Source organism: Muntiacus reevesi, chromosome 1 (genome assembly GCF_963930625.1).
Source record: "Muntiacus reevesi chromosome 1, mMunRee1.1, whole genome shotgun sequence".
Taxonomy (NCBI): Eukaryota; Metazoa; Chordata; class Mammalia; order Artiodactyla; family Cervidae; genus Muntiacus; species Muntiacus reevesi.
Genome location: NC_089249.1, coordinates 181,452,772 through 181,476,077, shown reverse-complemented (window position 1 = coordinate 181,476,077; position 23,306 = coordinate 181,452,772). Strand labels below are relative to the sequence as shown.

General features: G+C 48.0%; 1 protein-coding gene across 1 annotated transcript; it reads left to right on the top strand.

Annotated features, from left to right (window-relative positions):
* Window positions 1-6,235: 6,235 nt before the first annotated feature.
* Window positions 6,236-20,147, top strand: RNF187 (ring finger protein 187). Its single transcript, XM_065915341.1, has 6 exons — window positions 6,236-6,335; window positions 7,977-8,095; window positions 17,077-17,484; window positions 18,709-18,801; window positions 19,009-19,230; window positions 19,815-20,147. Exons 1-6 carry the CDS (start codon window positions 6,236-6,238, stop codon window positions 19,815-19,817), a joined length of 945 nt encoding a protein of 314 aa, XP_065771413.1. The 3' UTR covers window positions 19,818-20,147.
* The last annotated feature ends 3,159 nt before the right edge of the window (window positions 20,148-23,306 follow it).

Below are 23,306 nucleotides of genomic sequence, written 5' to 3'. Positions count from 1 at the left end.
CACCTCCCTCCCTATCCCATCCCTCTAGGTCGTCCCAGTGCACCAGCCCCGAGCACTTGTCTTATGACTGCCCTTTTAAAAAGGCTTAGCTTTATTTCAAGAGCGCACTCCATCTCCTCCATAATCCTGACTGAACAGCATTTCACAACCACGCCAGGAGACAGGCTTTTTTGAGCACTGAGGTGGCTGTGAAAGGAGCCTTTGAATTTCAGAGCACTGCGGCCCACCTATTTGGAGCTCGCGTCCGTGACAGTCTCGGTATTTTCTGGCACGGCACACTGCGCATGGGACAGCAGTGCAGATGTGCACATTCTGTGCCTCACCTTACGTGTTCTTAACAGCACTTGTACTCCAGTACTCTTGCCTGGAAAATCCCATGGACGGAGGAGCCTGGGAGGCTGCAGTCCAAGGGGTCGCTAAGAGTCGGAGACGACTGACCGACTTCACTTTCACTTTTCACTTTCATGCATTGGAGAAGGAAATGGCAACCCATTCCAGTGTTCTTGCCTGGAGAGCCCCAGGGATGGGGTCGCACAGAGTCGGATACGACTGAAGCGACTTAGCAGCAGCAGCAAGAGCACTTGTAGTGCGCCGAGGCCGCGCTGAGGCGTGAGCACAAAGGTGCCCTTGACCAACGAGTTCAAGATATCCATGGCCTTGGGAGAGATACCTGTTCCGGGAGCTTCAGCACCTTATACACGTCGATATATTAGCTCTGCGTGTGGCTGCGCTTATTTTTTCGCTTATCCTAAGCCTCACCAGACAGCGTTCTCGGAGCGGTTCTTGGGCTGCGCCTCTGGAATGGAATCAGGCGGAGCCAGCCCTGCAGCAGGCGGCGGCGATGACTATTTATTATCTCCATATTCAAATGAGGGCTCCAACATCCTAGAATCGGATTGGACGGTCGGTCCCGCTCGGCCTGGTTACAAAGAATTTATGTAAATAATAGATGCCAGCTCTTCTTTCCTATTGGACAATAGGTCAACCAATCCGAAGGCCATGAGTGGAGTCAGGTTCAGTTCAGTTCCGTTCAGTTCAGTTGTGTCTGACTGTGTGCGATCCGATGGGCTGCAGCTAGCCAGGCCTCCCGAGTCAGGTTGCGGATTTCTATTCAAACCCTTTGTTGTAACTGGAGCTGGGTCTTTGTTTAGTTACCATGTCTGTACCGGACAAAAAAATGAAGAAGGTAATAAAAACCCGCTTTAATCCCGCGTCTCCGATTTTCCTGGATAGGAGACAAAACACAAGGGGACATTTCTTGACACGGTAAGATTGTGCTTATTTAGCAGAGGAGAATAGCAGCTTCCAACCACCATTCCAATCATTTGTTTCCTATCATTTTTTTTTACCCCCGAAGGCCGAAGACATAATTCCTTTCAGAATTCAAGAGTAAATGCGAACGGTTCTTTCAGAAGTACAGAAAACGGTACTGAAAACAAACTGCGGTACTTACATAGGATGCAACAAAGCAGATTTTTAACTGGAGGGAGGAAATGAATGGATTTCAAACTAGACGTTAGTCTTTTATATTGTTGTTATTATTAATACTAACTAAACAAACCCATTTGAAGTGACAGCTATATGCTAAGTGTATATGTATGACCTCATGTAGCCTCCTAATAACCCTAAGGGTTAGATACTTTTATTGTTCTGTAATTACCCATCAGAATGGAGGTTATGGAACCATTAAAGGGTAAATTGAGATATATTAAAATTTTAAAGAGTTTATTTGAGCAGAAATGATTCAGATTGGGTAGCATCCAATCTAGCCGTTAGAGAGGGGCTGTACAAAATGAAAGACTTCTACAGTCAGAAGGAAGCAGGAACAAGGAAGATATGCTAGGCAAAAAAGCAGCTTGGTTACTCTAAGGTTACTCTATCTTCAGGAGATAGCAGGGCTCTAATTAGGCAGATTACCTAACTGCTGTTGATCAGGCAATTCCTGATTGGCTGATTTAAGATTCTATTTTTAGGAAAGCCGAAACTGTAATTAAATCAAGTCTTGGTTTGGTGATATGGGGCTTAGCATAAGAGACTCCATTTGGGGCCTATCTTATTTTTAATTGAAGTCATCAGTCCCTAAGTTGACTCCTATTAAATTAATTCCTATATACAGAAGATTAAGCTCCCCTATTATATTGACTCCCAAGATAGAAGGGCTTATGAATTCACATTTCTCAGTTGTGTCACATAATGCCTGGAGAACACCGTTAGAAGCGCCCATGCTTGGGCCCCACCTGAAGTGTACTGAGCCTGAATCTGCATTTTAAGCAGATTCCTACGCACATCAGTTTCCCAGCGCTGGTGTGGAGGTCATTTACCGGGCAACTTTAGCCCTTCAGTGCATTATCCAAACAGACGAGGAAGCTTAACAGCACCCACAAAAGACAGAGTGACTCACTGAGTTCAGAGCAGTAAGCAAGGTGCTTTCAAGATATGAGTTCGAAGAAACCTAAATGGGATAATATTTGTCTTAGAAAGTTTGGGTATTAAGAAAGTGGAGGAGAGATGCCAGGGGGACATTCTTCAGATAGCCTGTGCTTAGCTCCCTGTCTGGGGCTAATAATTTACCATCTCTGCCCCTCTACTTCCTCAAGTGAAGTGAGGCTATGGATGCCTACTTAATGGGATTGCTGTGAGTGAATGTGTGTCAGGCAGATGGCAGGATGTGGTTATATATTTAGTGCTCAAGTGCTGTTGGTTCCCTTTCATCCTGTCCTCAGAAGAGATCCAGCCACAGCCAGAGATGCATGCCTCAGCTGAGCTCCCTCTGTGCCAGGGGAACTACATCACATAAATATGGAGCATAAGCCTTTCTCTTGTCTGCTAGTCCATGGACTACATGGACTTGCCCTGTAAACTCCAGGGCAAGAGATGTGTCCTTCACTTCTCAATCTCTAAGGTGGAATATAGAGCTTGGCACATAGTGGAGATTCAACCAGTGTTTGTTGAATGAATAAGTCTGTGGGGTGAGGCAGTGTCCCGTACCTGCAAGTCTGTGAGCTGAGCTGCTTTGGATGTGCTCAGTATTAACTATTTTGTCTGTTTATTTAAAAAATCTGTAGTTTACTTAAACATTTCTAGAGAGCTCATTGTTATCAATTGGTAGTGAAAATGAAAGTGTTGCTCAGTCCTGTCTGACTCTTTGCAACCCCATGGACTATAGCCCACCAGGCTCCTCTGTCCATGGATTTCTCCAGGCAAGAGTACTGGAGTGGGTAGCCATTCCCTTCTCCAGGTGGTCTTCCAACCCAGGGATGAAACCTGCATCTCCTGTGTCTCCCACATTGCAGGCAGATTCTTTACTGTCTGAGCCACCAGGGAATCCACTTAATGAATGCTTAATTCAACTTAGTGCTCATAACATCCTTTCCACATATGCAGTATTATCAACTCCATTTTGCAGTTGGGACTGCAAAAGGCAGAAAAAAAACAAAACACTTCTCAAGTGAAACAGCTGATGAGACAACTAGCCCTGGAAATTAGGTCAGCAGTACCAAGCTTTGTGCTAACCACACCTAGGTTGTTTTGGCTCTGGATGTGGAATTTCATTTTGAAGAGGAAATAATACACATGAGATATATATATATATATATATATATAATATATACATATGTATCATGTTGAAGAGGAAATAATATATATATTTAGGAAAAATATTAAAATGCATTGCCCTGTGTTTAAATTTCCAGGGAAAAACACCAATAAGATATCTTAAAATTTCTACTGCAGTAGAAAGCTGAAAGAACTGCAGATGAAATTTCACTCAATTTCACATTCCCAATCCAATTCAACTTTTTAAAAATAGTTTCTGAATACAAGACACATTTATAAAATAGACAAATGCTTGCTTCTAGATCACTTAGTCAAACTGTTTTACCATTATTTTTTTTATACCAGAGACTTAATGACCAATGTATACAAATGATTGGTCTCACCCTTGAAAAAGGATTGAAGCTTGATCTTGCACCGGCAGTACACTCAAACAAAAATCTCTGTTGTTTTGCCTGTAGGTCTAGTTGGTGTAGATTTCTCAGAATGAAAGTTATCTTTTATTCTTAAAACTCACTGTTCTAAGCAGGTCTTTCTGTCTCAGTTAAGACTCACTGGTGGTAGTTATTGAAACTGTTAATACATTTGTAATGTTACAGAGAAAAAACTTTTCCTTCTACCCTCTTGGGTTCAGTAGGTATATTTATGAATAAACTGATAACAGGCAGAGTAACAGGAGACAAGTTATGCAAATTTATTCATTTTTAAATACTATGTGCATGGAAAAAGTGAATTATTATTGCAGGGGAAAAAAGTGAATAACCCCAGAAGCAATGAGATTTGAGAGTTTATATACCACCTTAGTAGGAGAAGGGGAGAAGTAGTTCTCATAGAGGAGAGTAAATGATATTAGGAAAGACAACAGGCCCTTAGGAGACTAGACAGGAGGTATGATAGTTTGTGACAGTCTGTCTGGGTGTGGCATTGACATCTAGTCTCCTGTCTCTGATGAATCAGTCTTCCTCTGCTGATGAAACTCTCAGGAGGGAATTGATGACAGTTAAGTTCATTTTGAAGGAACTGTTTTTAGGCAGTTGGGGGAGTTCAGAGAAAGTTTCTCACAGTGTTTGCTGTTTCTTAGCTGATTTCAGTCCCAAATAATCAGTATGACAAGTGCGGCATATTCCGGGATATGTCCAGAACACTCAGTAGTGAAAGAATTTATCCCAGGCATCTGGCGGAGAAAATCATCTCTTCTTTCTCTCTTCTAGGTCAGTACCCAAAAAGAGGGCAGTCACCTGGAATCTAGAAGAGGTCCTCACCAGAACCCACCCACACTGGCACCCTGATCTCTATTCCCAGCTTATACTCTGTTGTTTAAGCTCCCCAGTTTGTGGTATTCTGTCATAGCAGCCCAGATGGACAAGGGACAGTCTTCAGTATCAAGAACAATATTTTGTATTGACAGATGGAACCCTATAGTGCAGGCGTGAGGCTTTCCAGATATAAGGAAGGAAGGAAAGAAAGAAAGAGGGTTTCCCTGGTGACTCAGTGGTAAAGAGCCTGCTTGCCAATTTAGGAGACATGGTTTGACCCCTGATCTGGAAGGATCCCACATGCCGAGGAGTAACAAAGCCCGTGTGCCACAGTATTGAGCCTGTGCTCTAGAACCAGGGAACCACAGCTGTTGAACTCAGAAGCCTCAACTGTTAAGCCCACGCACCACACTGCTGAAATCCCTGTGTGTTAGAGCCTGTGCTCTGCAACAAGAGAAGCCCGCTCAATGGGAAGCCCACCCATCTGAAGGGTGACTCCCCCACCCATGGCAGCTAGAGAAAACACTTGCAGCAACAGAGACCCAGCACAGCCAAAGAAACGAAAACAAACGCTCATGAATTGTTTGAAAAAGAGTGAAAAAGTGACTGAAGGAAGGAAAGAGACAGTGAGAGGGGAGAGAAAGGCAAAGAAAGAAGCAGAAAAAGAAAGAAAAGCAAAGAAAGAGGGTCTCCAGCTTAACCACCAGGGACAGACAATGCTTGGGAATAGCCTGTAAAAGTAGTTTAAAAGGGGGGTTGGATAATTTTTAACCTCTCCCCTCAAAGAAGCACCTCCTCCCAAATAAACACCTCCCACTTATAATTTCTAGAGTACAGTGCCTAGATTGCATAAATACATTGAATAAAGGGTTGCATGCTTGAAATGAGCACAGTTTTATCCTCCCGGATTTTTGTGATACATGAATGAAACTATCCTTTCCTCCTAGGTGAATGTGCAGTAAGCTGTCTCCTCACTCAAGAAGAAGCCAAATCATTTTAAAATTGTCACAAACAAGCATTTCATACAACTCAAACAATGCAATGACAAACACATAGTTGTTTTTGTTTTTGTTTTCTCCCCCTCCCTCAATGAATGTTGCTTCTTTCCAGATCGCTAGTTACTTGCTGTTAACACAGAGCCTACGGGGAGGGAGGCAGATTCTGCAGAGAGAGCATCCTGCAGGTAAAGAAAAGACAGCACAAAGGTTATCTGAGGAAAAGTTTTAATTGTTTACAGTTGCTTGCTGCAGGAAAGGAGGTGGTGGAAATCCCAGGGTGTGCTGTGGAGCTTTGCTCAGAAATGGTAAACTTCACGCAATGCTTGCTGGATTGCGAAGAAGTAAAAGACGGCTCAGACAGCCTTTGTCCTGCCGCTTGGCTTCCAGCGGACACCCTGCGGACAAAAACCATCCTGCTACCACCGAGGGATGCCCTTCGTGGCACGGAGTTGGGGATCCCAGTCTCCCGTGCCTTTCCCACTGCAGCGCTGGCATCCGGAGCCCATCAAACTGCCCGCCCGCCTAGGACGTGAGATAGGCAGAGCTGCTGGCCCGCATTGTTTGCAAGATGACTGGGGTCGCTTCCTGAAGTCTTTTCCAAACGCCCGTATTGGCCAAGCGACTTCTGTGCCCATTTTATTTCAGCAAATTAGAAGAGTAGGGCTGCAATCTAATCCCAGAGCCAGGTGTGAGTGAAGGACAGAAATCACAGCTGCAGAAGTGAAAGAGGACCGAGAAATGGAATCTGAAGCAGCAACGGACGGACAGCTTGTGGACTTATTTCCATTTCAGCACCCATGCAGACACACAGAGGCAGGACATGCTCACCCACCGACTTCTGAGCTGAGACAGTCACACCAGGGTGGACCAGAAGGCGTCAGAGGCAAGGCTGGGGTCAGTGGGATGGAAAGCACCCAGTCCCCCTCCCTAAAACCCGTGTGAAGCTGTGGTTCAAGGACGGTTCTGATTGTTCTTCCAGGGGAATGCCACCCCCTGCCCCATATATACACCGTGTTTTTCTCCTACCCCCATCTGACTACGTTAATTTCAAGGTCATAAGATGTGTTGAAACTGAATCCAGCAGCTCCCAGCAGTATTGAGGAAATACAGAAAACACAAGACTTGAGATTTATGGCAATAATTTTCTATATTTTATTGATAAATTTTACATTTTTGGTATTTTCAGGAGATGTAGTCTGGACCTGGGAAGGGAGAGCTGGGAGTTGGGCGAGGAGGGCTGTAGAGCGGGGTCGTTGGGGGCTGCTGGGGGAGAAGTGTCCAGAGGAGGCCAGGAGCCCGGCAGAAGGGATGGGAGTGATGGGTTTTTCGGGAGGAAAAGTTGGGGGCTGAGGGGTTTAAGAAGGGTTCTGGGAGATGGGCGGAGTGGAGGTTAAGGAAAGGTGCCTCACCCTTGGCGTACCCAGTGGACACCCAGCCTCACCATGGTGGTTTTGTCCAAAGCCCTCCTCACCCAACCCCCTCCCTCCACAAAGCAGCAGCCTTCCTGTGTGCATACTGGTGAAAACATTAAGGCACAAATGTGCACAAAATACAAGAAATTCCAAACTCAGACACTAAATTGAAGGACGCTGCAGAAGTGCTGGAATAAGGGAAAGCATTGGAAAGCTCAAAGAGGGGCCTTAGCCAATACGTTTGTGGTGAGTGAGAGTGAAAGTCGCTCAGTCGTGTCCAGCTCTTTGCGACCCCGTGGATTAGAGAGTCCATGGAATTCTCTAGGCCAGAATACTGGAGTGGGTAGCCTTTCCTTTCTCCAGGGGAATTTTCCCAACCCAGGGATCGAACCCAGGTCTCCCGCATTGCGGGCGGATTCTTCACCAGCTGAGCCACCAAGGAAGCCCTTGTCGTGAGGGGAGAAGGAGGTGAGTTTGAACCAATCCACATGGGCCCTTTTGGGGAAATAGCGGAGGCGGCTGCTCACTTGGCTCCTGCCCCGGCAGTCGCGCGGCTGTACTGGGGGGCAGACACGGCAGGGAAAGTTCCCCACCCGGCCCCAGCCTCCACTCCACCTGCGCCTGTACGCAGCCCGCGCCGCTTGCCACCCGCTTGCGTCCTGGCACTGCGGCACTCCTGCGCCATGGAGCTCCACTCCAGCTCCCTTGCAGTCCTTTGTCCGCGGGCCCCTCTATCCCGCCTCGTTGCACTGCTGCAGATTCCGAGCCCGGCTGCCCTTCTGCGCGCTACTCTCTGTGTCCAGGAAGCCCCTTCGCGCTGGATCCCAGCGCCAGGCCAGCCTGGAGCGACTCTGCGGGGGCCGACCCTCACCTCGAGGTGCCTCCGCGCAGAGCCGTCCTGAGACGGGGAGGCTGGCCACGCCACAGCTGTTCTCAGGCCACCCGCCTTGGCATGACTTGTGGGGCTTTTCTGAGTGCCCTCGGTTTTTCTTTCGTTGTCTTGTCAAGGGGGTGGCGTCCAGAATTTTGGGAGCGTCTGAGTTCTCCCCACACCTCTGGGAAGAGGAGTTGGGGGGGGGGACGGGGAGCGGGGTGCGATGGTGGGTTGGGCTTGGAAATCGTCAGTCACGGGTCTGGACAGGGCAAAGAGCTCACAACCAGGACCAGGAGACTCCTTCGAGGTGAGCCGAGACCCCAAGCTCGCCTTCCTTTGGTGTTGTCTAACACCCTTAGGTTCTGGTCCAGCGTTCTTCCCAGAGTCCTATGCTGGAACACCAAGTAAGTCCTACCAGCCTCCAGAATTATGAAAAATAAATATCTGTTGCTTTTAATCCACCTAGTCTATGGTATTATAACAATCCAAGCAGGCTGAGATGAGGAGCCAAGGAATATGCCACCTCCATTTTCAGTCCTATGGTTCAAATTACTTTGTCACTTTTGGTCCTGACTCATCAAGACGAAATGGATTTCATTTCCTAGAAAATTTACCTGTGCCACTTTATTAAGGTATTATATTAGTATTTACTTGAGCTGATGCAAACTGGCCCATTTATTTTTTATTCTAGATTTAAGAGCTCTGTGGGATAAGGCAGTAGTTATTCATTTGACTTATTTAAGGAAGGACGGGTTTGAGTAATTTAAAAAATCCAGGAAGAAATTTGAAATTTTATTTATTTTGGTAAAAAACACATGAGCTTACTCTTAATAGATTTTAAGTGTATAGTACAATATTCAGTTATTTATATTCTGCTGTTCATACAATGAGTTGCTAATGACACTTCACAGCTCAGGGCTCATTACTATCATCGATTTGAGTAAGCACCGCCTCTTGTTTATTTACAGATATATGTATATATAAAAGTGTAAATATGTATATTCCCAAATATCTTCCCTCTGCCCATTTTTCTTGCTTGCCTGCTTTCCAGTGTACTTTTTAAAAAAGTCTAATGAAGTACTGGAAATATTTTGAAGATGTGATATTGTGATATATAATAAATATATATTTAGTCTTCCTCCCTATTCCTGGCACAGAGCTCCAAAAACCCTTGGGATTTCCTAAGTGATGAGAACATAAGTGTCTTGATATTCAAAACAGACCTCTGCTGATGACACCAGACTGTGTTAGTAAGGTGACTTTTGGAAAGTCCTTGAGGATGGGGGCAGTCTCCAGGGGCACCAACTCAGTGAGACAGGGTTGGAAATTTTAATGCCACCCTGACGTCCTGGGAGGGGACAGGGGCTAGAGGTTGAATCCATTATCAGTGGCCAATGATTTAATCAATCATGGCTATGTAATGAAGCTTCCATAAAAGCTCAAAAGGATGGGGTTTGGGGAGATTTCAGGTCAGTGAACATCTAGAGGTTTGGAGAGAGTGGTGTGCCCAGAGAGAGCATGAAAGCTCTGCACGCTTTCCCCTTATCTTGCCCTATGCAGCTCTTTCACTTGGTTGTTTCCAGGTTACATGCTTTTATCATAAACTAGTGATGTGTTCTGTGTTCTGTGAGCCACTCCAGCAAATTAATGGAACTGAGGAGGAGGGTATGGAAACCTCTGATCTATATATAGTCAGTGGCTCAGAAGCATAGACAACCTGGTCTTGGGAAGGAACTAAAGGTTCTTTGACTTTGTTTTATGGCTAAACTATTTTGTCTTGTTTGACTGTTTTCCTTTGTTTTTGCATTTTCTCATTTCTCTGATTAAGTTTGTTGTTTGGAACTAGGTGGAAGCCTAGGAGTCTGTCTGCAGGGAAGGCCTTGCAGAGTCCTGCTGGGTTTCCTAAGTAGAGTTTGGAGACCAGAAGGGGGAGCTCTCCTGTGCTGCAATGACAACTGAGCCCAATAGGAAGAAGAATGCTCCTCTTTTTTGGCAAGGACTCAGCCAATGAAGACATGGACTCTGTTTACTGGAGCCCTCCCAACTTTCTTTTCCTCTTCATAAAAGTGTTCTTCCTTTGCCCTATGGAAATATGAATGTGGCTCACCACGGTTGCAGACCCCTAGTTGCAATTCTCTGCTGATCCCAAATAAATTCACGCTTGTTTCAGGTTAGCAAACTTCAACACTTCTTTTATCTTTTTTTGCTGGACTCAATTCAACCCATAACAAATGGTTAGTTCTTCTCTGGTTAGTTCTTTCTTCCCCATCCCCACACCCATAAATAAGTTTAAAGAAACATTTCCTTTAAGTTTGGCTTATTGGGTCCCACACATTTTGACATGTAGTTATTTCTGTGTGGATCACAACAAACTCTGGAAAATTCTGAAAGAGATGGGAATACCAAATCTCCTGAGAAATCCGTATGCAGGTCAAGAAGCAACAGCTAGACTAGGACATGAAACAATGGACTGGTTCCAGATTGGGAAAGGAGTACGTCAAGAATGTATATTCTCACCCTGCTTATTTAACTTGTATGCAGAGTACATCACGTGAAGTGCCAGGCTGGATGAAGCACAAGCTGGAATCAAGATTGCCAGGAGAAATATCAATAACTTCAGATATGCAGATACACTACCCTGATGGCAGAAAGGGAAGAGGAACTAAAGAGCCTGTTGGTGGAAGAGGAGAGTGAAAAAGCTGACTAAAAACTCAACATGCAAAAAACTAAGATTTGTGGCAAATAGATGGGGAAACAATGGAAACAGTGACAGTGACATTTTCTTGGTCTCCAAAATCACTGCAGATGGTGACCGCAGCCATGAAATTAAAAGACGCTTGCTCCTTGGAAGAAAAGCTATGACAAACCTAGATAGCATATTTAAAAAGCAGACATCACTTTGCTGACAAAGGTCTATATAGTCAAAAGATTTGAGAGATGATGGACCATAAAGAAGGCTGAGGACTGAAGAATTGATGCTTTTGAACTGTGGTGGTGGAGAGGACTCTTGACAGTTCCTTGGATAGCAAGGAGATCAAACCAGTCAATCCTAAAGGAAATCAACCCTGAATTGGAAGGACTGATGCTGAAGCTGAAACTCCAGTACTTTGGACCCTGATGTGAAGAGCAGACTCCTTGGAAAAGACCTTGATGGTGGGAAAGATTGAAGGCAGGAGGAGAAGGTGGTAGCAGAGGATGAGATGGTTGGATGGCATCATCGACTCAATAGACATGAGTCTGAGCAAACTCTGGGAGATAGTGAAGGACAAGGAAGCCTGGTAAGCTGCAGTCCATGGGGTCTCAAAGAGTTGGACACGACTGAATGACTGAACTGAACTGACCTGGTGATGCTATCTCCAGATACTGTCAAAATTATGTTAAATTGTAAACACAGAGAATTGCCTGCTGTGGGGAAAAATCCACACATTGGAACTGGGAGCAGATCATAGATGGATTATAATACTGTTTGCCATTCCTCATTCCCAAAACTCTTTCATACACACCTTTTCAAATTGACGGCTAGTACAATTTGCTGAGTCATTCCCCACTGTTGCACTTCAAGATTCCACCCCTCCCGAATATTGATATGACAATCATTTCTCCAAATCAAACCAAATGATAAGAGGATTTATTTCCATTTGAGGTTATTTTTATAGAACATATTTTGAGAAAAGGTATCCCAAAGGTTATGAAAAAATTGAAGATTCTTAAAACACATTGCTACATTGTCTCCCAGAAGCAATATCTGCAAAATCAGAGTTTTCTTTTGATTGTAACCCAGTGGGAGGCCCCTCCATGTCCCCCGTTTCTTGTTTGTAGAAAAAGGCTTTAGTATCCTAGGTCTTCTCTGAGTTCTGAAGAGCAGACTCAGGCTCTAATTAGGGAAGTGATGTGTTGAGGAAGTCCAAGCGCAGGTTGGAAAAGAATTCCCAGACAGAGCATTTCAGAAGGGATTTCATTTATTTTATGAAGTTAATTTCATTCAGCTTATTAAGAACAAAGAGCAGAGGTAATGTGGGTACTGCGAGCACAGTGGGCCGACCTTGACAGACCAGGGAGAGCTGACAGTCTTCCTGTGTGAGTAGCCAATTTTTATAGCCTCACAACAAAATTCCTGCTGGAAGGTTGGCATTAAGTGATTGGTTAGGGTGCTATAAGGTGACTACCAGGCTGGGCGTTTTTGCCTAATTTGGGGTCAGGAAGCCTGATAGTGATGATCAGGCAGGCTTTTGACAACGGTTGCAAAGGGGCTCAGTCAGCTTCTGAGGTGAACTTGGTTCTGGGCTTCACTTCTGTGGCCTTGGGGCAGGATTTAACTTGATGGGATGCAGAAATGAAGAAAAAGCATGGACTTCCCTGGTGGTCCAGTGGTTATGAATCCACCTGCCAACACAGGGAACATGGATTTGATCCCTGGTCCTGGAAGATTCCTCACACCTTGGGGCAACTAAGCCCATGTGCCATAGTTACTGAAGCCCTTATGCCCTAAAGCCTCTGCTCTGCCACGAGAAGCCAGCTCACCGCAACTAGAGAAAGCCCACGCATAACAACAAAAACTCAGCACAGCCAATAAATAAATACAATTTTTTCAAAAGGAAAAGCAAGATAGCTGGAGAAATAGCTCCGCAATAGAACAGTCTTTGTTCCTTCTCAAGGGATATAATAACCTGATGTGTATCTTTGAATTGTCCTGCAGAAATTACTCCCAGGTGGAGGGTGGTGACCACATGATGACCACAGTAGGTAGACCCAAGACTGGTTGGAACCAGGTTGATGGTAAGGATTCTTGAAATATAACCTTGATGTTATCTCACCACCAGCCAATCAGAAGAAAGTTCATCAGAATTTACTGCTTACTGCTTACCCCAAATGCTGTCTTTAAAAAATCTTCCCCTAGGGGAATGGGAGGGAGGCTAACAAGGGGGGTGATATATGTACACTTACAGCTGATTCACATTGTTATATAGCGGAAACCAACTCAACCTTGTAAAGCAATTATCTTCCAATTAAAAATAAACTAACATTAAAACAATAAACAACAAAACCCCAAAAAACCTTTCCCTAAAACCACTGGGGAGTCTGAGTTTTTAGAACACGTGCTGCCCATTCTCCTTGCTTGTGAAGTGAAAGTTGCTCAGTCATGTCCGACTCTCTGAGACATCATGGACTATATGGTCCAGGGCAGAATGCCGGAGTGGGTAGCCTTTCCCTTCTCCAGGGGATCTTCCCAACCCAGGGATTGAACCCAGATCTCCAGCACTGCAGGCAGATTCTTTACCAGCTGAGCTACCAGGGATGCCCAAGAATCCTGGAGTGAGTAGCCTATCCCTTCTCCATCAGATCTTACTTGCCCAAGAATTGAACTGGGGTCTCCTGCATCACAAGTGGATTCTTTACCAGCTGAGCTACATGGGAAGCCCCCCTTGCTTGGAGCCCTGCTAATAAACAATGTACTTTCTTTTACCACACAAAAGCTTGGCTTTGCTGTGAGACGGATGAGTGGAGTCAAGTTTGGTTCACTAACAAGGTCTCCCAACTTAATAGTGGAAAAAAAAATCTCAATTTATATTTTTATTTCTTAGTAACTGGGTAGAGTGTATAATTTTTCTATTCAGCCTTTGCTTTTATTTATATTTTTGTGAACTAACTGACAAATTCCAGTGGTATTTTTCCACTGAAATTTTCTGTTCCGATTTTATGAACTCTGTATATTTTGGTTGGCAGTTTCCTCGTTTGGCTGTTTCCCTTTAATGACTGTACCTGATTATTTTTCACACTCACAGGATTATGGACTTTGCTCACTGATTTCTTTTCTTTCCACTTTTCTCTCCATTATGTTCCTAGTTTACCTAACAAACCAGCTAGGCTCTTCTTCAAGTGCTTTTCTCCTCCTGACCCTCACTCCACAGAACTAACCTCAGTTTTCTAGCCACACTTCTGAGTGCCCATTTAGTGCGTTTTCAAGTCTATACCAATGTACACAAAGAGAATAAAGAGGGTCACTCATCCTGTTATGGAAAAGGGCAAGTTGCAACACACTGCACTTGCCCATTGACAGTGTGTCCTGAGGGGAATTCAAGATTGGAAAACCGATGAAACACTCTGCATTTTGGATTTACCAAGCCCCTAGTTAAAATGTGTAACTATCATGTTACACGTTACATGTGTAAGGAATAGTTTCAGTGACTCCATATTCTTGCATCTTCCCATAGATAGAAGAGCACTAAAGTCAGCAATTTGAGATATCTGTTGTGATTAGCAGTACTCTTTTTATCAAGATGTATATCTGGCTATAAGTATTTACCAATCAGAACAATTCTTCTATATACTGGCTCATTCCCTGTCTCTTTGGAGCAGCCCCTCAGACTTCCCTGGTAGCTCAGATGGTAAAGAATTTGCTTGCAGTGCAGGAGACCCAGGTTCGATCTCTGGGTTGGGAAGATCCCCTGGAGAAGGAAATGGCAACCCACTCCAGTATTCTTCCCTGGAAAATCCCATGGACAGAGGAGCCTGGAGGGGCACAGTCCATGGGGTCACAAAGAGTCGGACACGACTGAGCGACTAACACACACACACACAGACACACACAGACATTCCTCCTTTCCTCCTCCTCCTTCAGAGGTAAGGAGAGGCTGTGTGGATGAAGACAGGCTTGCCTTATCAGTAAACAAAGGGTGTTGTGGCACAGCGACTGGCCAATGGTACATCCTGAGGGGATTTAGGAAGAACAGGATACTAGCCCTTTAGATAGCTAAGTCCCTATCAAAGGAATGATTCCAATAAGCCCAGATGGTTACATCTTCCCATACATTAAAAAAAAAAGCACTAAATTCATTAACTTAAGATACTTAGTTTTCTTTAATCAACAGCAATATTTTGAGAGTCCAACTATCTGGTTTTTGTTGCAAAAACTCCTATATACCTGGGTTCTGAGAGGCTCTCTTCCTGGAGCAAGTCTGCCGAATAAAATATTAACTCTCAACTTTTAGGTTGTGCATTTTCTTCGGTCAACAGCTATTTCCTGGCTACATATGTGTGAGTGCTTGCATGCTTATTTGCTTCAGTCATGTCCAACTCTGCGACCCTATGGACCTTAGCCCGCCAGGCTTCTCCTTCCATTGGAGTCTTCAGGAAAGAAAACTGGAGTGGGTTGCTGTGTCCTCCTCCAGGGGATCTTCCCCACCCAGGGATCAAACCAGCATCTCTTAAGTCTCCTGCATTGGCAGGGGGGTTCTTTACCACTAGAGCCACCTGGGGAAGCCCCATTTCCTGGCTATAGGCATCAGTAAGGTCCCTGAATACAACTTAACTTTTACATTATGCATTTTTCGTAAGTGAACATCAGGTTAAAAACACACACACAAAAAAAACCAAAACACAATACCTAGGAAGACTGCATGTATATGGACTGAAAGATTCACTTTTTAAAAATTTGATGATTACATTTTTTAAACCACGTGTTAGCTTGTTTAAAAACAACCAAAAAATAAAAATAAAAAAAACCTCACCCTATTAGACTGCTCCTCCCCAAACCATTTTTTTGTCTTTTCTAAAGAAATGCTAACAAATTTCCTGGTATGGACCAGGATACTGGTAGCTTTGGGTCTTATCAGATGTCTTCAGTCTGCATTAATGAGTTTTCTCGAGGCTGAATTTCCCGTTCCTGTGGCTCAGGGACAGTGGACCGAAGGCCTGGGTTCCAAGCTGCTAAGGTGGAGTTGAGATAGAAAAATATGAGGCAGTCAGTGTTGCGTAGGGTCAAAAGGAAAAAAAAAAGGACTCGATTTCTTCTTTTAAAAATCGAATTCCAATCTCCACTTATTTTTTACGTAAGTGTTTGCTGTTTCAGTTTGTTGACATTTAAAGGGAATGCCTCTAAGCTCCCTCGACCTGAAGGCCATAAAACACCAGAACCCGTGACAGGACAATTAGCAAGTGATCACGGAGAATGGCCCGTTAACTTTAGAACTTGGTCCTTAGATAATGGCCTGAGGTCATCAGAAAAGGTGAGGTGAGAGGTCACGAGAAAAGGTGAGAGGATGGACTCAATATCATAAGAAAATTCAGGAATTGGGAGATCAGGAAAAAAGGGTCATAAAAATTGACAAACTGATAAGAATTTTAGACCAGGGATTATGTACACTGGTATCCTAAACCAACCAAAAACAAATAGGTGGGTCAACATTAGTAAATTTATAAACTTGTGATTCCCGCGGTTTTGGGGAACGCTTCCCCTCCTCTCAGTGACTATGCTGGCAGCCTTATACTTCTACTCTTTGAAACCAAACTTTGCCTTTGTGAGTGAGTATCTGCGTGTCCCTGGAAGATCATTCCTTCGCGGGTTGTTCCCGGATTCTCCTTTCAGGATGGCCCTCACAGGAGGTGCTCCCCTGAGAGTCCACGTCTAACCTGCGCACACGGGAAAAGCCCACGCAGCTCGGTGCGTACAGAACGATTTGACGCGAGGGGTTGCACGCAAGAGGTCCCACGCCGCGGTTTTCCAGCCCAGTCCCCACCCCTGGGCTTGCAGCTCAGGTCCTAGCAGCTTACAAAAAAACGTTTTTTAACGGAGTTTTCAAATGAAACTGCTTCCTTTTCGCACAAGAGTCATTTATGGGAGAAGTGACAATCCCTGTAAGATTTCAGCGTGCGAGGACGTGGGTCGGAGCGAAGCGCATCTCTGCTAGCTGAACCGGGCTGAGTGTACACCGCTGCCAGGACCTAGGCAGAGTGGCGCGGCCTCTGCCAGGACCCGGAGGCTGTGGTACACCGCTGCCGGGACCTTGCGTGGAGAACACCCCTGCCAGGACCCTGCGCCGGGCGCCCAGCCATTCCAGTCGCCATTTCTTGTCTTCTGTCCCTGCGCTCCACCTCTATCAGCGCATTCCTGTCCCTGGCTCTCCGGCAGCGCTTTTAGTGTCCGGGTCCCCGGCTCTCCCAGCCACCAGTGCGCCCCTGTTCGCATCCCTGTCTGCGCCCTCTAGGGCCCCGCCGCTGCCGCCCTGGCGCTCCCCGCGGGCCCCGGCGAGGCCGCCTGCGCCCTGTGCCAGAGTGCGCCCCGCGACCCGGTGCGCGCCGACTGCGGCCATCGCTTTTGCCGGGCGTGCGTGGTGCGATTCTGGGCGGAGGAAGACGGGCCCTTCCCGTGTCCCGAGTGCGCCGACGACTGCTGGCAGCGCGCCGTGGAGCCCGGCCGCCCGCCGCTCAGCCGCCGCCTGCTGGCGCTCGAGGAAGCAGCTGCGGCGCCCACGCGCGACGGCCCGGCCTCTGAGGCGGCGCTGCAGCTGCTGTGCCGCGCCGACGGGGGCCCGCTGTGCGCAGCTTGCCGCATGGCCGCGGGGCCCGAGCCACCCGAGTGGGAGCCCCGCTGGAGGAAGGCGCTGCGCGGCAAGGTGCCCTTCCCCGGAGGGTGCCCTGGCCCTCTTTTCTCATCACCAGACTGCGCCCTGTCCCCCCTCCGCATTCTCTGGATGGCGCCCTGGCCCCCAGTCTCCATCCTCTGGCCGGTGTCCCAGCTGCCCTCCCCACACCCCAGATAATGCCCTGTCTCCTTTCCTTCCTCTGGTGCCCAGTACCCTTTCTCCCATCCCAGGACGGGACCCTGGCCCCCTTTCCCAAGCCTGGACGGGGCACTTTCTCCTCCTCTCTCTGCCTCCACCTCCCTGCCCGCCCCCGTACCCGCGTGACTTTCCCAGTGTTGAACTGCCCTGCCCCGCCCCCTTTGGCAAAGAGTCCTGCTGAGGGCCCCCCATGACCAGCCCCCGTGGCGTCACTGCCCTGCCCCCTGGCATGACGTCATGCTACGGTAGCCCCACCCCCACGGGCAGAGTCCCCTCTGTGGGTGTAGTCGCTCAGTCCTGTCCGACTCCGACCCCACGAACTGTCTCGAGCCAGGCTCCTTTGTCCATGGAATTTCCCAGGCAAGAGTACTGGAGTGGGGGTGTGGCCTGAGGGCACTGGCCCTCTCTGGTCCTGTGCACCCCTTTCCCATTCGGTCTTCTCACCTGCTCTGAGCCCTCTTGAGTCCCTTCATCCACTCTGTTCTGGAACCTTCTCCACCTGAGTCAGTGTGGTCAATCAGTGTGGTCCCTGCCAACCTGAGAGGAGAGAGTAGCCTGCCCAGGGTTCATGCGTCAGGGATTGGGTCCTGAGGTCTTCTTAAGCAGTGGGATGTTGCATCCAGGGGCTTCCTTGGGGTTAGAGCATGCGGCCAGGGGACTGGAGTTGGACTCTTCCTGGTGAAGGACCTCACCCACCCAGTCACTGCATGGAGCTGGGCAGGCCCTGTGTGTGCCCATGGTCACCCTAAAGGGGGCCACCCTCCGTCCCTCTGCTGGAGACAGTAACACGAGAGTCCTCAATGAATAGTCTTGTGTAGTTACCCTGTTGGATTCTTAGCACAAATATTTCTATCAGACTATAGAGAGCATAGTGGGTCACCAAGACCCTTTCTGCAGCCTGCAGAGTTTTGAGGTGTCTGATGGGCTAAGATTATGAACCTGGGCCTCTGGACTGCCTGACGGGATTCTAGTAGTGTGATGGCCCTCTGGACTGGGCTTAGGTGGGCCCCAGACTTTCAGAAGTGGCCACACCCCATAACCAGCGTCTTTCTCCAGGAGAACAAGGGGTCTGTGGAGATCATGAAGAAAGATCTGAATGATGCTCGGGATCTGCATGGCCAGGCTGAGTCCGCTGCTGCTGTGTGGAAGGCAAGTGGGGTGGGGTTCGACTCCACGTGAACAAGGAAACAGGGATGTGCACCCTGACCCTGTTTGGCAGGGCCTTGGACCACCGCTGATCACTGTACAGTCAGATGGTCAGGGACCTCTCCTCCCTGGAGGTGGTCAGTGGTGGATGGGTGGGGTCTCAGCATAGCCTGAGGACACGGGTATTCCTGCTGCCCACCCATCCTGTAGGGACACGTGATGGACCGGAGGAAGAAGGCGCTGACTGACTACAAGAAGCTTCGGGCCTTCTTTGCCGAGGAGGAGGGGCGATTCCTACAGGAAGCAGAGAAAGAAGAAGGGTCCCTGGAGGACGAGGACGAGGACCCAGCGGAGAGGTTCAGGTCTCTGCTGCAGGCTGTGTCGGAGCTGGAGAGGAGGCACCGCAACCTGGGTCTCAGTATGCTGCTCCAGGTGGGCACCCAGTCCTGGTGGTCAGGGGAGGGCAGAGGGGATGCAGATTCGAGAATTGGCAAGAGGGTAGCTTATCAAGAGAGAAACCTTCGGACCAGCGCTGCCTGGCTTCCATTTAGGACTGAATTTCAGGAATGAGTAATCCAGGAGATTCTGGCTTCCCCCTACATTTGCAGAGAGGGGGTGCTTGCATTCCAATATTGAAGCACTGGGCCCCTGCTCTGTCCTTGGGCTCTACAGGTAGTGGCTGGCCATGAGGTCAGAAGAGGCAGGGATCTTGGGGATGGTGGTGGTTGCCATGCCCTCATCCTGAATGTCCTCCTTACTCTGCCCTGAAGCCTTGCCTAAACCTGGGGATTCAGGGCTCTTTGCAACCCTTGAGTCTGATCCTGGAACCAGTAGCTGCTGTCCTTCCCTCCTCTGAGCCAAGGTGCCGTTTTACCTCTGGTAATAGTGGTCACTCAGCGCCAAGTGGGTGCTGACTGTGGGTGAAGAGACGCGAGGGTCTGGTGGGGCTGGATTCTGCAGTCATCTGGCTTCTAGGATAGAAACTCGCTCACTCGTTCCCCTCTCTCCCTGTGCAGTGAAGTGCTGCTTGCCCAGGCAGCAGGCGGAGGAAGCTGTTAACCATCCCTGGCCTGAAGCAGCTCCTCCCTCTGCCTCCTTCTGGACCCCTTGCCATCCTTCAAGACACCCCCAGCCCTGCGTGTCTTCTCCTAGGTGAATATGTGGACTGTGAGCTCAAGGTGCCCACCTGGGGTTGCTGATGACAGTGCTCTGCTGCAGAATGTTTGTGTTCCCTTTTCCTCTGGGTGTTCATGTTTCCAGGCTGTAAACATTTCACTGTAGAGATCTGTATTGAGGGTAAGTTAGCCCAAGTGTATCCTGACTCCATAAAGTTCTTTTTGTTGCCCCAAGTCTCATTAGATTTGCCGAGATCTACTTGAGCCATGGTCGTCATCTTCAGGAGGCTTGGGCTGTGCAGACCTGCTCCGTGATGGGGCTGCTCCACCAATCCTGCACGCCCAGGCCCACAGACCCACACCCATGCAGGACACAGCAGTTAAGGTGAAATTTGAGGTGACTGTCAAGGGAAAAGGAATGTTCAATGTGCCTGGGTGGGGATGGTGGGCCGGTCAGACTTGTCACCTCTGCTTGAGGTCCTTGAACAGTGTATGTTGCACAAACCTACACCTACTATGGCTCAGGGTCTGTCCACAGAAACAGGAGAACCGGGGTGTTCAGGGACAGTGCAGCCCCTTGCTGGCATGTCTTTCAGGCTGTATCTCTTCTCTGCCTCTTAATGTATCTCCTCAACCTGTTCTCAAATCTCTTCTCCGTCTTCCATACCTTGGATGCCAGTGGTTTCCCAGGAAACTGTCTTAGCATCACCCTCTATCTGCCTTGTCTGCCCCTCACTGACCCAGGAATTTTTCCTGGGGCAGCAGGAGCGATGTCAGGGTCAGGCCATCCCCAGACCTCACCTTGATATGTCATTTTCCCTGCATCTCTGACTTCCCTTCATATTTCCTCTGCTGGAAGAATTTAGCAAAACTCCTTATTTAGTGTCATTGTGTAGATTCCTTCAAGTGACAAAAATGTAGCACAAAGTGACAAGATCAAGGGGTGTGAGAATTGACACAGACAGGCTTTTAGGGTGGTGGTTGAGGCTATGAGTTGTTCCCGCAAGTGCAGATTTGTGATCAGTGGCCCATTTCTGGATGAACCCTCTGAGACCTGGGCCTTTGTGTTTCTGTGAGCTTGGAGGTGGGTTGCCTGCCTGGCTGGCAGCCGACACTCAGAGACTACTGAAGAGGGCTTGCTGCAGCCAGTTTGCTTGACGTCCCTCCTCATCTGTCCTCCCCACGCCCTGGCCAGTCTCCAAGGAGGCACCGTGTCTGCCTGTGCCACGTTGGGGGCTTCTGTGATTGGATTTGTCTCTGATGAGCCCTCCACCTCCTGCTTCTGCTGCATGAAATTGGGGTGCTGCCCCAGTTTCCCATGACTGGAGATCCAGCTGCCTGTTTTTCTCCTCTGCAGGGATCTGCTGGGAGGCCTCCCCGTTTTCCTCGAAGTTGACTGCTTCAAGACTCATAGAGGGCTGGTGTGCAGTCCAGAAAAGTAGTAGCCCCTGGGCTCCCAGTGCTGGGGAGAGAGAGGAGGTCTGACACCAGCATGGATCTAGTTTCTCTGTAACAGTGTGTGGGTAGAATTCTCAGCCCACTGACCGCCTCTCCATTTCTCTCACACAGTGTCTACATAAGAATAAGCAGAGGGTGGAAAAAGCTGCCAGGTTTTGAATAGGAGAGACACGTCTATCCTCTTGGCAAGCCATAGAACCTTGGCCAAATAACCCTGCAGCATAGATGGCCGTTGATTCTGGTGAGATTTGACTTCTTGCGTAGCAGTCCCTCTGAATGTCCAAAGCTCTGTGGTGTTTGCTGGACTGTACAGCCAACCCCTGCCATTTCCTCCCTGAAGTCAGCCCTCACCCTCTGCTCCCTGCTCATTGGTCACAGTGGCCTCTCTGCTGTGGGTCCTGTGTTCTCCGTGGAATAATGTTCCTTTTCCAGACGTCTCCATGGCTGGTCTCCTCATCTTCTCTGCTGAAATGGTATTTCTAGAAACCTCTCACAGTGGAGGAGGATCTTTGCATGCTCCTGCCCTCGAGGACGTGGTTGAGTAGGGTCCCAGTGAACGTATGGCTTTTCCTCAACCCAGGTTCATTTGACTGGTTCAGGACCATGTCTGACTTTGCATATCGGAGGTCAGGGCAGAGGCATGAGTGAATGGAAACCCAGGCTAGGTGGACAAGAAAAGTTTTGTCTGCCAAACGGTAGGGAGCACATTTCAAAGAAATTCGTTTATTCATTCAATACCTAGATCCCTTTCAATTCTTAGAGCTTTAATAGGAAAGTCGTGGATAGTTAGGACCTGTGGCCTGTTTTCAGGGTCAGGATCCTTTGTCCAAGGGGAGCAGAGGGAAGTGCTGAAGGTTGTTTTCACACTCGTAGTTGAATTATTTCATCAGATTGATGACGACAAAATAAGAGGGGATACTTGCACTCTGATACAGAGAGACTTGCATGTGAAAAGGCCAGTGGGGTACTGCCCCAGCTGTTAGGATGACCTCAGGCTTGAGTGGGGAGTTGCCCAAGAGGTGCTGCTGCCCTTTGGGAGAACAGCCTGAGAGGGTTAAACTGAATGACTAAACCAAAGAGAATCAGGCCAGCCAAGAACTTACAGGGAACTAGTGCCTCTTCAGGCTGGGTAATTTGCTAGAAAAGCTCCTAGAGCTCACTGAAGGCCCTCGTGCTCACGGTGAAGGTTTATCACGAAGAGGAGACAGGTTAACATCAAGCCAAGGGGAAAGACATCAGGGAAAGTGCCAGTTGCATTGTCTTCTTGTGGAGTCAGGACAGTGTCACTTCCAGCATCTGTGTGTGACCAGTCGGATGAAGCATGGCTTGTGGGAGGTGGGAAGGCTACCTGACTAGGTGTCTGTAGCCTTCATCGGGTCCATTGCATCTACATGCTGACACTCAGCCTGGCTGGTCTCTCCTGCAGCCCCATAGGAGATGGAGTTACAGGCCCCAAAACTCCTGCTACACATCAAAAGGTCAGACCACCAATGTGGCCCAGGCCCACAGGTATATCTGTCAGGGCCCAGAAGTGATTTCCAGGTTGACTCCACTGTGTTTGCTTCCATATGACTTGGCAATTCCAGCCTTGGGTCGGTGTGCCAAAAAGATGCCAGCATAGTTCTATGAGGGAACATGCACAGGATGGATACTGAATCATTTGCAGCATTGGGAGGTTGGAGGTGACCCAGGTCCGTGTTAGTTACCAGAAAGGTGGAAGTGGGGGATGCCAGCATAGGGAGCAGTGCAGTGGAACTGGTTCTGCCACATGACATGGGCACGGGGCGGGGCGGGGGGGGGGTCCCAACCTGATTTTCGTGTCCAGGAGAACTCAGGGGAAGCTAGGCTGCTGACAATCTCGATGCAGAAGTAGGTTTTTCCCAGGATGTGACCTGCTGGAGAGGGTGGGACAGGCGTCATGGCTGCTTCCAGTCC

Excerpts from the sequence above, each read along its gene's own strand:
- RNF187 (XM_065915341.1), top strand. The coding sequence starts at position 6,236 with ATGCCCTTCGTGGCACGGAGTTGGGGATCCCAGTCTCCCGTGCCTTTC. Across the intron at positions 6,336-7,976 it reads ACTGCCCGCCCGCCTAGGAC|ATTCCGAGCCCGGCTGCCCT; the intron begins GTGAGATAGGCA and ends GCACTGCTGCAG. Across the intron at positions 17,485-18,708 it reads GGAAGGCGCTGCGCGGCAAG|GAGAACAAGGGGTCTGTGGA; the intron begins GTGCCCTTCCCC and ends GTCTTTCTCCAG.